The sequence below is a fragment of the Prionailurus bengalensis genome, chromosome A2 (assembly GCF_016509475.1).
Source record: "Prionailurus bengalensis isolate Pbe53 chromosome A2, Fcat_Pben_1.1_paternal_pri, whole genome shotgun sequence".
In the NCBI taxonomy this organism is placed as follows: Eukaryota; Metazoa; Chordata; class Mammalia; order Carnivora; family Felidae; genus Prionailurus; species Prionailurus bengalensis.
The window spans coordinates 91008764-91024021 of NC_057348.1; the positions used below are offsets into that span (position 1 = coordinate 91008764).

The window sequence follows — 15258 nt, forward strand, 5'->3', positions numbered from 1 at the left end:
GGTAACATGCTATACGCTATTCTGCAGTTTGCTTTTTTCACTTGACAGTGAAATCACTACCTAGCAGTAGATAGAGATCTTTCTGATTCTTTTACAGCTGTATAGTACCTCATTGTGTAACTATGTTAGACATATAGGTGGTTTAGCTTTTGCATTACTGTATGATTGTATTAAAAAAAAAAAGTTACCTAAGTATAGACTTGCACAGAATTGCAGACAGTACTCAAACAGATTCTTGTGTGCCAGTGTTTGCAGCTGCACTCTTTACAATAATCAAAAGGTAGACACAACCCAAGTGTCTGTACAGATGAATGGGTAAACAAAAAGCAGTGTATACATACAAAGGGATATTATGCAGCCATAAAAAAGGAATGGGCTTCTGATACATATAACATGGATGAACCTTAGGAGACATGGTAAGTGAAATAAAGCCAGACACAAAAGGGCAAATATTGTATGATCCTACTGGTAGGAATGACGTATGGTAGGCAAATTCATTGACAGAAAGTAGATTAGAGTTTCCAGAGATTGGGGATAAGGGGAGAATGGATAGTTACTGCTTAAATGGGTAGAGAATTTCTGTGTGGAGTGATGAATATTTTGGAAATAGTGGTGATGGTTGCACAATACTATAGATAAAATTAATGCCACTGAGTTGTACAGTTAAAGTAGAAATTTAGAGAGACTATCCAAAGCAGTTGAGTCCCAGGAGCATTTAACAGGAACTCCAGAATGTTGACCCGAAATGGGTCTCTAAGCTTAAATGTGAAAAGGGTGCTTGAAACACCTAAATCTTTTGGTCGTGAAATAACGCCATGAACATTTTAAATTTGAGTTTAAGTCTTTTTCATAACTTTTTCTATCGCTTTTATATTTTCCTGTATTTTACTTGTCAGCAAAACTATGCAGTTAACATAACTAGTCATATTTAGTATCTGTTCTCATTTTATTAAGCACATAGGCTCTGAGAAGATGCCTTTCCTAAGGCCATACAGCCAAAAGGGACTAGGAACGCTCTTGGGTCCCAGTACAGTTCCTACAGTCATGATTCGTTAATTATATAATTATTTAATGACCGTCTCCTGTGTGCTAGGCACTGGGACTATAATAATAAACAACAAATTCCATGTCCTTTCTCAGTGTACAGTTTAGAAAAAGAGCCCCACAATTATCATACGTATCATAGTATATAGTACTATGTACATAGGCCCCACATATTGTACCATATAGTACAACTAGGTGGGTTAGAGTACAGAACCCTGTGGGAACACTTCACAGGGGCCGTTTGAAACAGTATATAGTATTCAGAAACACCTGCTGTCTGATTTGGTTTATACTTGTATAACTGTGTAAGTAAGACGTAAGCTTTTTATCTACTTGGGAGACCTGATTTTCAAAGCTTAGCCTTTCAGTCTCAAACCAGCTACTTCTAGCTGGTACTTGAAACTCTGCTCTGGGAAGCACTTGTATTCCCCAGCTGTGCAAAAGATCTACCAGTCTTCCTTCATACGCCTATTGAAGTCTAGCACATACTAAAGTTCCTGATGCAAGGCAGATGCTGAAAAATGTTTATATTCACTAAGTGAGTTAAGGCTGTCCCAGTTGAGCCCTCCTACTGAACTGTACCAGTTTTACTTCTACAGCAGTACTTTACCTGCGTGGGGATTTCCTTGTATTTCTGTGGCCTGGGCACTGATACTGTTACTTTAGTTTATTATCCTTTACCGACTGAACATGAACATATTCTGGAAAAAAGGTAAACTTTTGATTTTCATCTCAAAACAAGGCATCTCAGACTTCCATTTCTAGAACTTTTATGAGGAGCACAAATAATTCTCTGGTAATGTTTTTTTAAGGGTGACACTGAAACTATAGAAATACATAATTAGGTATCTATGTTTGCATTATTTTGTGAAGTATGTAAGTTTTAAGCTTTGTAAGTTCTTTTGGTACCATTCTTCAATGGCAATTAAATATTTGTAATTTTATCTTAACTTTCAGGTAAAGAAGATACTCCCTCATTACTCGGTCTCTGTGGGTCTCTAACATCAGTGGCAAGTTACAAATCACTAACAAGTCTCAAATCTAATGACTACCTTGCAAGTCCCACAACAGAGATGACAAGTCCAGGCCTAACTCCATCCTGAAAAATTTTATGTAAAAGCCAGAAGTTTTTATGTTGCAAATGTTCTATTTACATAAGTTTGACTGCTGGGGAAAACCTTTGGAATTTTATATTGTTCTGGCACATGTATGGAATCGTATTGCTTCTTTTAGAGAATTCAGTCTATTCCATGTGCCCTTCTGAGTGAAAAAAAAATGATCCTGCCATTTTCATTTTAAGATTCTTAAATTTGTCACTGAGGAAGTTTAAATATGAATAGGCTTAAAAAACTTTCAAATATCCTTTAAATTAATAACCCATTGTAAACGGTGATGTATATTTATTATTTAGCTGATTTTCATGTATTTAAATGCATCATCATTGCCAGGCTGAGTTGAAGGTTTTATTCTAGAGACATGTAAGTTTTTTCTTTTACTCTCTTATTCAATGATTTTCTAAAAATGACATGTTAATTTCATTTTTTCATTAATTTCTTCCTATATTCTGATGTTTAAATGCCTTGTTTTTAATATGAGGAGGAAATTCTCAGCTGGTTTCATAGTGGCTTATTCAGTTTTGGTATCAAAATTCCATTAACATTTTATAAATTTTGTAGGACTGTGCCTTTAGGCCATCACTAAATTTATGAGGGTCATATGGGAAGTATTTTACAGCGTTTTGGTAAAGTGGATAAATTTCTTATCTTTATTTTCCCCAAGATTTTCTTAAGAGGTTAAATAAAAATATCAAGTATTCCTCAATAGTTAGAAAACATTTAAAAATGTACAATACTTCTTGAAAAAAACTCCAGGTTGATTTAAGGATTTGAGATCTTTAAAGTAAGGATTAGTAATCACCACACTAAATAATCTGACATAATAGGGTTGTTTTGTTGTCCCTTGTGTGCAACAATGAACCATGCCATGTTAACGTTAAAAATCCCTACACTTCTACTAAAGTTAGTTTTCTTTTTTGAAAAGTTATGTGCTATAAACTTTTTGCAGTTTTTGCAACTATATATATCATCCATAAAAATCCCACCATACTGAAAGAAAAAAAAAATGTATGAAGTATATTTTCTATGGTAAGTAATATGAGGAAAACACGACCAGTTGTGCCAAAGAAGTTTTCTATATTGTTTACATGAAGAGGACACAATACTTAATGGGGACTTTGTATGCTATTTTTGTTTATTAAGAAAACATCACATTCAAACTTAGGAGCTTGGACGTAACAGGAAGAATGTTCCTCCTACAGCGATTTCTTTTATTCAGAGGAGGCAAGAAGAGCGCTGAACTTACTACATCGTTCTTTGCATTAGAAATGTGTAGGAGTGTGGTGGTTCTCTGCAATACTTAGAGCTTTATTCTCATAATTTGGAATTTAAGATAAATAATAAGAAGGCTAGTCTTCTATGTAAGACACTTTAAGCAATGTTATTTCAGGGACAGAGGAGGCCTGGAAGCTGTTAAAATAAGTTATCCTAGATGTACCAGAACATATTCAGAGCTTTATTCCTTTAGCTTAAGGCTTTAGTACTTGTAAAAATGCAAATATTCTTGAAAATTGGTACCTTTTACCTGCTCTTAATTATGTATACCTTATTATGAGTGAGGTATCCAAAGCAATTTTTAATGAGCATGGGGCTGGAAGGAAGATATAAAATGAGGACAGTGGCAACACTGGGAGAAGAGAGTAAGAAATGGCTAAGTTGGGGAACTTGAAAAATCTGAAGCTGGCTTCTTAAGCACTATTGCTGCTTTCCTAAAAAACGATCAGAATGTGTAAAATGTTTTATCATTCACAGTCCACTTTGAACTGACATTTATTATTCCTCAGTGATTTAAAACAATCATTGTTAAATTTTTTCCATACATTTTTATAATACAGAAAGGAAATTCAAGATTCCATAATTGATAATTTTCCAGATTTGTCTAATGCATTCAGTAACCTGTGCTGCTAAATGCAGATTTAAAAATGACATCTGAGGATCATGACTTTTCCTCCTTTCTTGGAGCTCTTGGTACAAAATTCATCTGCTGATGTGAATTCAGGTTTCTGTACAGTTCATTTCACACTTGTTATATACGTAATGTCTGCATGAGGAAACAATGTATGTCTCAATCTTTAATTTTAGGTGGTAGTGTTTATTGTTTACACACCCTATCCAAAATAGAATGCTGAATTATATGCTGATATTTCCATGTGTATTTTGTTGCCTTGATGTACTAGTTGCATGTATATTAAACGTTTTGTACTATGCATTAGTGGTTATATTTTTTCCTTGAAGTTACTTGATTCAAGTTGTACACTGAGCCTTGTGTTTTAGCAAATATGGTAAATGTATATTATTCAACACCTAAAATACTAATAGGACAAAAGTTTTAGAGAAATCTTTATTTTAACTCATATAAAATTAAATACCTTTTAAAAAAAATAACATGGTTCAGAATACACAATATCTATTGAAGTGGTACAATACCATAGTGATTTGGGCAGTTGCTAATATAATTATACATCAGCCATATTTGTTTTCTCACCTATAAAATGGAAACATCACCATCTTCTCAGAACCTATGATAGCATCAAGAGGATGTCAGCATTAAAAGATATTATGTAAACTAAATTTTTATTTAAGTCATCTTTATTAGATTTACATAATTGTTTTCAATTGGTTAAAAATGTGTCTCAAATTTACAACTTAAGGAAATTCTCTGTAAAAGAAGTTCCTAGTCAAATCTCCAGTTTTGATAAATACACTGAATCACCTCTGAAACGTCACAGGACTCCTTTGAACATCAGGGCTCTTAAATATCTTTTAATCTTCTGTAAGCACAGCAGCCCCTATTTCACTTTAGATTTTGTTCTTTTTAACTGATGAGGGGATATAAAATTGTATCAATGACCTTATGGTCTCTTTCAAAAGTGTATTTTAGTCCAAACTAGTTCTTATTATAAGTCCCCATTATTTCTCTAAAACCCAAATAAAACCAAAGTTTCACTACATAAGACAGCCTTACTACATGTGACACATTCTAGTGTTTGCTGTGCTGTGTTGTGCTAAACTATGCTACCCTATTTTCTTTTCAGTTAAAAAAAAAAAGCTGGTCTTGGAAAACCAACCAACCAACTCAACTCCATAATTATTAGAGCTATGCCAAAACATGCTTCTTTGGTTTCCCGTTGTCTTCTTGTTTTTCCACATTTGGGGCTCAATGCCTCCCACTTCCAGGTATGTTTAACTGGATCACCTGTCCTAATCATAGAAGTATGTCCCTGACACCCTGCCTCTCTGCTCCCAGGCTGAGTGGACAATCCCTCAGCTGTTCCATGTCTTCCTTTGCAAACCTGTCAAACAGCTCTGCCGTCTCCTTGTAGCCGGTGACAGTATCTGAAGTATTTTCTTATCTCAAGTGCTCTTTATACTGCCTACCACATAAAAGATCTGAGTAAATGTTGAATGTTAAAATTTATTTAAAAAGTTCATTTTGGAGAAAAAATTCAAAACTGATTCAAAAAATTCAAAGCTTTCCTACATCCTTGGAACTCGTACTCCAGAAAAAGTCATATGTGATAACCATATGTTTTCATTCTTATGTGGATCCTGAGAAACTTAACAGAAACCCATGGGGGAGGGGAAGGAAAAAAAAAGAGTGGGAGAGAGACAAAGCATAAGAGACTCTTAAAAACTGAGAACAGGGGCGCCTGGGTGGCACAGTCGGTTAAGCGTCCGACTTCAGCCAGGTCACCATCTCGCGGTGAGTTCGAGCCCCGCGTCAGGCTCTGGGCTGATGGCTCAGAGCCTGGAGCCTGTTTCCGATTCTGTGTCTCCCTCTCTCTCTGCCCCTCCCCCGTTCATGCTCTGTCTCTCTCTGTCCCAAAAATAAATAAACGTTGAAAAAAAAATTTTTTTTTAAAAACTGAGAACAAACTGAGGGTTGATGGTGGGGAGGGACGGGAGGGTGGGTGATGGGTATTGAGGAGGGCACCTTTTGGGATGAGCACTGGGTGTTGTATGGAAACCAATTTGACAATAAATTTCATATATTGAAAAAAATAAAAAATATCAAAAAATGCATAAAAAAGTCATGTGGTTAAATATGTATAGTGAATAGTTTTCTTAGAAATAAAAGAAAAATTTAATTTCATCTCTGCTTTTTTAAAAAGTCAAATGTGTATTATATGGAAGGTAGCAAGTATGTAATACATGGATTTATTAAAAAACTTACACATAAATGTATGTGTTAGAAAACTTAACATAAATAGAAGGAAACTGCTTTCAGAAACATTACATAGAATATAATTTCTAGCCAAGCACTTTTTAGCTGCTATTTATTTAAATAAAACATTAATTAATGCTTCTCTACCTCTACCACCTAAGTACAGAAAAAGCTTCATTTCACTCTTCTTTTCATCCAGATACGCTGCATGTAGTATGTATTAGAAAAGGTTCTAAGGAATTAGATTTATTTATTTTAATCCTGAATGATAAGAATTTTCCATATATGCAGTCATACAGTACTGGGGATGGTGGCAGTATCCCTGTTGGTATTACTATTAAGGTGAAATATCAGACTGCTTCTTAAAAGTTACAAATTAAAATTTTTGTTTTCTACTGATCAGTTACCAAAAAGAAGCATAACAGAACCAAGGTAAATTTAATACTGTTAAAAAAATAAAATAAAATAAATTTAATACTGTTAAACATCAGTGTTCAAGATAAAACTTTCTTATATAAAGTATAGCATTAAAATAATGATTTTGTATGAAAATATTTAGCTTGACGCACAGTCATACTTTTAAGAAATCAAAATATTTTAATGAAAATGTCAAAGTCATAAATATTTATGATTTTATAGATATTGCAATTTTAAGGTAAATCAATAGAGGGTAAAGCAAACACAAAAGACTACATACACACACGATCTGTTCTGGTGAAATAGATAAACTCTTTTCTATAATACAAAGTACATTAGTTCCTCTACAAACACTAGAGGTCTGTCACCTGAACATATTACTCTATTTTAGAACAAAAAATACTTCACATTTCCTAGCATACATATAGACTGCAATAAAGTGCTTTTTCTTATAGGATACAGATCCTGGGAAAATGAAACAAAAACAAAAAAAGGGTATCACTTTTGTCCTGTCTTCATAACCCTTCCCTGTCTCATTCCTGCAGTCATAAGCAACATTACTGAGGCGTTAGCCTACAGTGACTGAAAGCTATTTCTTCAAGGAAACTGCTGCCTCTTTAGTCTCTTGATCTAGCATACTAACATGAAGATGTGTAAAATCGAGGGACATTTTGGAAATATTTTGTGTCTTATACTATATTAGTAATCTCTATTGTGTTAGAAGAAGCCAGTACAAGTGACCTAGAGAACTCCACAAACAGTGATATCTGAATTACAAGATGGCTGAAACCAGAGGCCCTTCCTAGGCTGAAACATAAATTTTACTAATGTAAATGTAATGTGGTTTTCTGCTCAGCCAAGAGCCACTGTGCCAAACATTTAACACCATCAGAAAGACGACTCCTCTTTTGCAGAAACAGTGAATAGTCTTTAATCATCAAAAATACCACCTATATCACATAAACAGTTATATTTTGATTCATAAAGATAAAATAGCCATACCTTTGAATGAAGAAATCCTAACACTGGTGAAGCCTTAAAACAGCCAACAGGAAGTAAAAAAAAAAAAAAAAAAAAAACTAATGCATTTGAATTAAAGAAAGTAATAGGTATTATTTGCTAAATGCAAATAATGTTACTTAAAGACTGCCATCTATTATATACTTTGCTGAAATACTTAAATATCTACATGCATGATTTAGGTATGTATAAAAGACTTGGGTATTTTTCTTCTAGACTCTCCACATCATTAAGAACACAATTCAAAATGTTCTGATACATCCTACACATTCTCAATTATCAAACTCTCAGATTATTGCTTTCAGTACTTAGGAATAATTTTTCTTTTCTTTACAAGGACATTTAGTGGATGTGATTTCTGGAATATCTTTTTCAGTATCTCAAAAATTAGGGTAACGGAACTTATTTTTAACTTAGGATTATGATTTAGAGGCAAAGCAGAAACTACTACTCATTTAAGTTATAAAACAGAAAATAAATCATTTTGAGATAATGGTGAGAGTTCTTGCCTAAGAATCTCCAACTTATTATTTGGCTTTGGTTGTTACTTCAAGTTGAAACAGCGTCACTGGTATTGTTGTCTTCTGGCATTTTGCATCTGGAAAAAAGCCTTCCCAGATTCATAGGTACTGATCATAATGGCACAAGCAGGAGCAATTTTAATTAAACGGGGAATGAGGCCTGAAAAGAGAATAGAAAAAAATCAGAACAAATTTTACCTTATGTTTAAAAATGTAATTTATTTGATTTCATTCTGATAATGATCGAATGAAGTGATGTATCAAACACTGTGCCATCAACTGGTATCAAAGAACAAGCCAAATTACTCCCAAGCTCCTCACTTTAATTCCGCTTTACTTTATACAGAAGTTTCATCTTATTAAATCTATTCAGATTTTTTTTAACTTAAAGATGTTTAGGGAGAAGTCATAAATGTGTAATATTTCCAATAATTTCCTGCTAATTTAGGAAAAGGACAGACTGAAAAATAATCATTTTATTCAACAATTTGGTAAAATAAGTATTTTTACCTGTAAATAATCCTGCAAACCCATTCTTAGCAACAATGTTCTTCATGATAGTCCACGTTGACATATGCAAAGGCATAGAAACTAAATGTTAAAGAAATGATACATTATAAATTACCACTTAATTATTTCTAATACATATGACAGACATCAAGTATTTATGGTCTTTGGGAATGTGGGGTATATAATTTCATTATACTAAGAAAAGATCTATTTACCCAAAACTTACCCAAAGTCTTATATTTAATAGTCGGATTCATTAAAAACAAAAAATAGAAAAATGCTGAAGGTTAAAGGTGTATAGTGTATAATATAGTGTATAATTATAGTGTATAATTTGTCACTGAGGTTCAAACATAAAGCTATAAATGAGCTATTCATGCGCAAAGTTTACTTACCTTTATTTTTTTATTTTTTTTTTTTAAATTTTTTTTTTTTTTTTCAACGTTTATTTATTTTTGGGACAGAGAGAGACAGAGCATGAACGGGCGAGGGGCAGAGAGAGAGGGAGACACAGAATCGGAAACAGGCTCCAGGCTCTGAGCCATCAGCCCAGAGCCCGACGCGGGGCTGGAACTCACGGACAGTGAGATCGTGACCTGGCTGAAGTCGGACGCTTAACCGACTGCGCCACCCAGGCGCCCCACTTACCTTTATTTTACACAACGATTCTAAGCAGCTGGCTTAACCCAAAGACTACTAGACACAGGAAGTAAAACAAGAGGCTGCTATGAAGCAGACATACTACTAGGCAAACACTGTGATAGCTGCACACGGAAGTTGTCAAGTTTGACACCAGTTGGATGAGGCGCAAACACTCCTCTATTATCCTCATTAGCTGCTGGGAGCTGCTATTGAACTCCACAATCATCAATGTGAACATGGGCAAGTGAGTCATTAAGAAAGATTAAAGTATATAGTATTAAGCATGGCCAGGGGAAAAAGGGAAAGGGTGGAGAAAGAGAGCTTTCAGAAATGGCTTTTTAGAATTTTGCCACTTAATGGAATGGGGGGCTCATTATCTCAAATCTCATTTATATAAATATCAGATTCTCTATGAAGATAAATGAGGCCTTGTTATTTAAGAAGCTATATGATCAATATAAATAGTATAAATATAATAATTATAGCAACCCAACAAAAGGACATTTTTTAAACCAAGAACAAAGTATTTATGAATGAAATTTAACTTTCTAAAGAAAGTCAATGACAAAAACCTTATACTATGAGTCAGCAACTTCTGCATATTTGAATTATTCCATTTAAATTTTGGAAACAACTGGTGTAAGAAAGGAAACCAAATAGCCAGGTATTTTCTGATCTTGTAGAATTCAAGCCCCATACCAGTCCCTGTTTAAAGACTAAGGTGCAATAAATGCAGAAGAGAACAGACAGAAAGAGTTATTAACTGAAGATTAAGTCTCAGTAGAGCTCCAGAGCGATCTCCACAATATCTCCTGCCTAAGTTCCAACACTGAAGAGCTATTCCTATAGGAATATTGTAAGGAAACACCATTGGTTACTATGTATTTCAAGCATAGACAACAATAAAATACTCATTTACTGACCATCCACATTTTTCAAATCCTAACACCTGTATCTTTTAGCTACAATTGAAGTCCTCGATATATTCCTTCTCAATACTATTGCTCTCCTTAGATGTAACCACTCTCTCAACTTTTTCCTTTATCTTTCTCATGCATGTGTATAAACCTTTACTACATATGAACATATCCATAAATAATACATACTCTTGCTTTTTATGCTCTTAAACTTTATAGAAATGCTATATGACATTGTACATTTGTAATGTGCTTTTAGGATTATCTATGCTGACAAGCATAGCTATATTTTATTCACTTTCATTGCTGTATGGTATTGCATTATATGAATGATCACAATTTACCCATTTCTTTGCTAGGGGCTATTTCAGTGCTTTCTAACTTTTGGGGATTATAATTCTTTCAGTGAGTATCCCTGTACATGTGCAGACATTTCTCTAGGGCACATATCTTAGGTGGAACTTCTTGTTCAGAGAGCCTTCTTGGCATTGCCAGATTATTTTCCAAGCTCATACTCTCACCTGCCCAGCATTCGCATTACCATTGCTCCGTATCCTCCCCAACAACCCAATGGGGATGTGAGCCAGGTTTATGAAGTGGAAACCTGAGATTAAATTTTTTTAAGTGTATTTATTTATTGAGAGAACGAGTGAGCAAGTGTGGAGGAGGGGCAGAGAAGGAGAGAGAGAGAATCCCAAGTAGGCTCCATACTGCAGCACAAAGCCTGATGTGGGGCTTGAACTCATGAACCTTGAGATCATGACCTGAGCTGAAATGAAGAGTCAGGTGCTTAACCCCACCCAGGTGCCTGAAACCTGAGATTAAAATTTTTAATTAAATATAAATGATGGACTCATGATAGGACTACATAAATGATAGGACTACATCCTAAAATGCTTCTTTTCCATTAGATTATGAACTGTTGGACACTGCCTCATTTGTCTGTATATGGAACATTTGCTAGGGATAAATAATATATAAAAATGAAAAAAATATGGGCTATTTATCACTCAAATCAGAAGTGTAGTTTTCAGTAGAAGTAAATATAACTGGTTCATAGCTGAAGCAGAGGAACAGGTAAAAGTGACAAAAATAATCATCTAAAATTAAGACCCAAGGTTTATTCTAGATTTCTCCTTTGGGGTTTACTGGAGAAACATAAGGAAAAAAACAGCTATCATCGGTAAGAGCTGAATCTAGTGAAAGAAGATGCCTCCCTGATGCCAGTCTCAACGAGGATGTATAATCATTATCATCTAGGGAACATTTTCAAAATACACAAGCTAGGGCCCCAGATTAGAACTATTAAATGAGAGTCCACTGGGGGTGGTGGCCAGCTTCAGATGTAGTAAAAGAGCACCCCAGCTGACTCCAAAAAGTATTTACCCAGAGAAGTGACTCTCAAACCTTAGCCTCAGAATTTACCTGTAGAGATTCCCATCTTCTCCCTGTCACCATGTCTGTGCCCTCATGGCCATAGTCATGAATCACAATAAAGAAATATTCCCACTATAGTAAATACTTAATGCAATAGAGGAAACAGGAATTATGATTAGTTGGAAAGAAGAATGAAACAGTTAATTTCAAACTACCAAGGGAGAACAGATAGGGCATAGGCAGCTAAAAGGCTCCCACCTAAAACAGGGAACTGGAAGAACCCTGATAATCAACTTTGATTACTTCTCGGGTTTTAGTTAGCTCCTATTATTAGTGGGAACTAGGACTATGGAAAGTCAAGGACAAAGTTGTCATCGGATTCAGTTTCAGGGTTCGGTAAGCAATGTTTTTTTCAACATATTATAATACCTATTTTACTTTGTATGCAAAATCTTCTGGTGGGTCAAAACTATTTACATTATTATAAGAGACTTATCAGTCAGAAGGTTTACATGACATAATTTTGTAATGGGTAATTTCCAGTGGGTTTGCCACATTTTCCATAGATAATAATAATGACAGATCTGGTGGAAGCAACTAAGAGTACACTTTTGTTCTAGAAGAAATTACAGGTTATATAAAGAAGGAAAAATTGGATAATATGAAGAAAAAACCTATCCAAAGAAGCTAAAAAATAAACAGAAAAAAAAAAAGAAATATGTATACTAATGAAACAAACAAGAGACGATGGGTTCCTAGTAATTTCCTACCCTTCACCCTAATTTGTCTAGATTTATTTGAAAGGATAATTATAGGGGCGCCTGGGTGGCTCAGCTGGTTAAGAGTCTGACTCTTGATTTCAGTTCTGGCCATGATCTTATGGTTCATGAGATGGAGCCCCCACACAGTCTGTGAGAGCAAGTCTCTCTCTGGCTCAGGCTCTGCTAGTGTGGAGCCTGCTTGGGATCCTCTCTCCCTCTCTCTCTGCCCCTCCCCTGCTCCCATTCTTCCTCTCTCTTTCAAACTCTTAAAAAAAAAAAATGGTTATATAGTATGCAATCTTTTTTTTTAAATTTTTTTTTAACGTTTATTTTTACTTTTGAGACAGAGAGAGACAGTGCATGAACGGGGGAGGGGCAGAGAGAGAGGGAGACACAGAATCTGAAACAGGCTCCAGGCTCTGAGCCATCAGCCCAGAGCCCGACGCGGGGCTCGAACTCACGGACCGTGAGATCGTGACCTGAGCTGAAGTCGGACGCCCAACCGACTGAGCCACCCAGGCGCGCCTAGTATGTAATCTTCTATATAGCAGGTATGAGACTTAACTGATGGCAGGCAAAAGAGATTTTTAAATTTCTTAAATTTTGGAGGGGATTGAGAGTATTTTTTCTGGGCATTTCATTCTAACAGTATATTATAGTTTCAGTTAAGGCAGCAAAGGAAAAAAATCTTGTTTCCTTATTTTTCTTCTACCTGGAAAGAAAAACAAAAACAAAAACAATCATGGCATCCAGAAAATGTTTTAAATTAATAAAACTTACTTTTATGACATTCATCTATCCAAAGTTGTGTCTGCTTTTGTGTTTTTACCACATCAAACGGCAAAGTTGCAATAGCTGCAATCTGTCAAAAAGTAAAATTGATTAAAACCTTTAAATTTTTTCTAAATGTTTTTACATTATTCTAAATAGGAAATTACTTCAGGATAATAATGGAAATCATAACTAAACTGAAACTTAAAATGAAACATTATCTATTCAAAGAGAAGTTGTTATTAAAGAAAAAATAACGTGTCCTATATATTTCTCCCCAAATTCAGAAGTAAATAGTCTCAAAAAAGCTCTGCTACTTTCCTGAGGTCACACAACTACTAGTGATAGAGTCAGAATTAGAACCAGACAGACCACTGACTCCAAAACCAGTATTCACAAATTTCCGATGCTCCTGTAGGTCCTACTATTCCTTTACTACACATGAAGGTGTAGAGGGAGAGAGAATCCCAATATAATATTTTAAAACAAATTCTCGGGGCGCCTGGGTGGCTCAGTTGTTTAAGCGTCCCAGTTCGACTCAGGTCACAATCTCACGGTCCGTGAGTTCGAGCCCCGCGTCGGGCTCTGGGCTGATGGCTCAGAGCCTGGAGCCTGCTTCCGATTCTGTGTCTCCCTCTCTCTCTGCCCCTTGCCCGTTCATGCTCTGTCTCTCTCTGTCTCAAAAATAAATAAACGTTAAAAATAAAAAAAATAAAAAAATAAAACCGAAATTCTCATTTAGTAAGCATTTAAAAATTCCAATATTTTTAAATTGATTAAAAAAATTTACATGAACAACACTTTATGGGTTTCAACATCTTTATCAAACATAGCTACAGTAGTTCACAAATCACACTTTTAAAAACATCTAAAAGTGAATCAATGATTATTTTCAAAATGACCTAATTAAGGTTTTTTTTTTAAGAGTAAATTCCCTTAAGAATATGTCATAATATTTGACATAATAGCCATGCAAAGTAAAAATGTTTTTCTTCCCAATTCACATTTGACAATAGGCTCCCAAAATGTTCCCCCAAATCAATTACATTGTATTTCACCCTAACGATGTTGTTTTAAGTTTCTGAACTAACATCAGTTTCAAAGATCTCAGGTAAGTGAAAATCAATTATTATTTCTCCCTCTCTATAATCTAGCATGTAGCAGCCAAAGGTAGCAACAATGTTATATAAGCCTTTGACACTTTCTAAAATGATTTGGCTTAGGCTGTTCTGTTTCCTGACAGAAAGTCTGAACATAACACTCATGTACTTTTTCTGTTACAGAAACAAATTTTTATTTGAAAACAGTCAAAGGGCAGCATTATAGGGCATCTAAAAGTAGGGAATTTTCCTTCATATTTTGGAAAGCTGGTATAAAATCCTGGAGCCATGATCCAACTTTTTAAAAAAAGATATTAAGCATTTATTTTTATGTACAAAGTTGATTTTGTGATTCATCTGTTATAAATTTCAATATATAATAGTACTTGTTTTTTCTTCATTCATGATGCTGGATTAAGATATAATGAAAATACAATTGAGTTACATTTAATCACCTCACAAATAAGAAGAATAATGAGAATACCTTGCTAGTTTTTAACTACTTAAATTACTCAAAAAGTCAATGGGCGTATAACTTACAGAGTTAAATCTGACAGAGCCCAGACCTGGAAACGCTCAAATCTAAGTTTTGAGCTCAATCACAGTGGCTTCCTTAGCTCCAAGTTTTCTGGTACAATTATTCCAGTATTTTTCTGCAGGTCTCCATCCCTTCACTATGCTCCTTCAATCTTGTTTTCATTTGGTTCCAATAGGTCGGCATCTCATTCTAGGTCATTACAAATTCATTTTGTGTAAGACCACTACACAACTTTACCTTATGTGGAGGAGTCAGAAAAAATGAACTCTCTACTACCTAAAAAAGGTCATCAGAGATTCTTTCCTTCTGATTGTAATTTCTGTTAAAATTCCTTTAAGGAATGCTTACCAAAATGTTCCC

At 34.7% G+C, this 15258-nt stretch overlaps 2 protein-coding genes across 6 annotated transcripts in view; one reads left to right on the forward strand and one right to left on the reverse strand.

Annotated features, from left to right (window-relative positions):
• RUNDC3B (RUN domain containing 3B) overlaps window positions 1-4366 on the forward strand; it is a 154959-nt gene extending 150593 nt beyond the window's left edge. For all 4 annotated transcript variants that reach the window (XM_043588759.1, XM_043588761.1, XM_043588760.1 and 1 more), the window contains one exon: window positions 2002-4366. In XM_043588759.1, the coding sequence (XP_043444694.1) occupies window positions 2002-2147 (146 nt within the window). In that variant the 3' untranslated portion in view covers window positions 2148-4366. The remainder of the gene's footprint in view (window positions 1-2001) is intronic.
• A 2532-nt stretch (window positions 4367-6898) lies between these two features.
• The window catches only part of SLC25A40 (solute carrier family 25 member 40), a 54259-nt gene continuing 45899 nt past the window's right edge, over window positions 6899-15258 (reverse strand). The window contains exons 10-13 of one of the 2 annotated variants that reach the window (XR_006298486.1): window positions 13270-13351; window positions 8793-8873; window positions 8271-8442; window positions 6899-7776 (exon numbers count right to left, since the gene is read on the reverse strand). Coding sequence is in view for 1 of the 2 variants with exons in the window: in XM_043588764.1 (XP_043444699.1) it covers window positions 8327-8442; window positions 8793-8873; window positions 13270-13351 (279 nt within the window). In the remaining variant the exon portion in view is untranslated. Of the gene's footprint in view, window positions 8443-8792; window positions 8874-13269; window positions 13352-15258 lie in introns of both variants that reach the window. The other variant, XM_043588764.1, reaches the window with a different exon arrangement.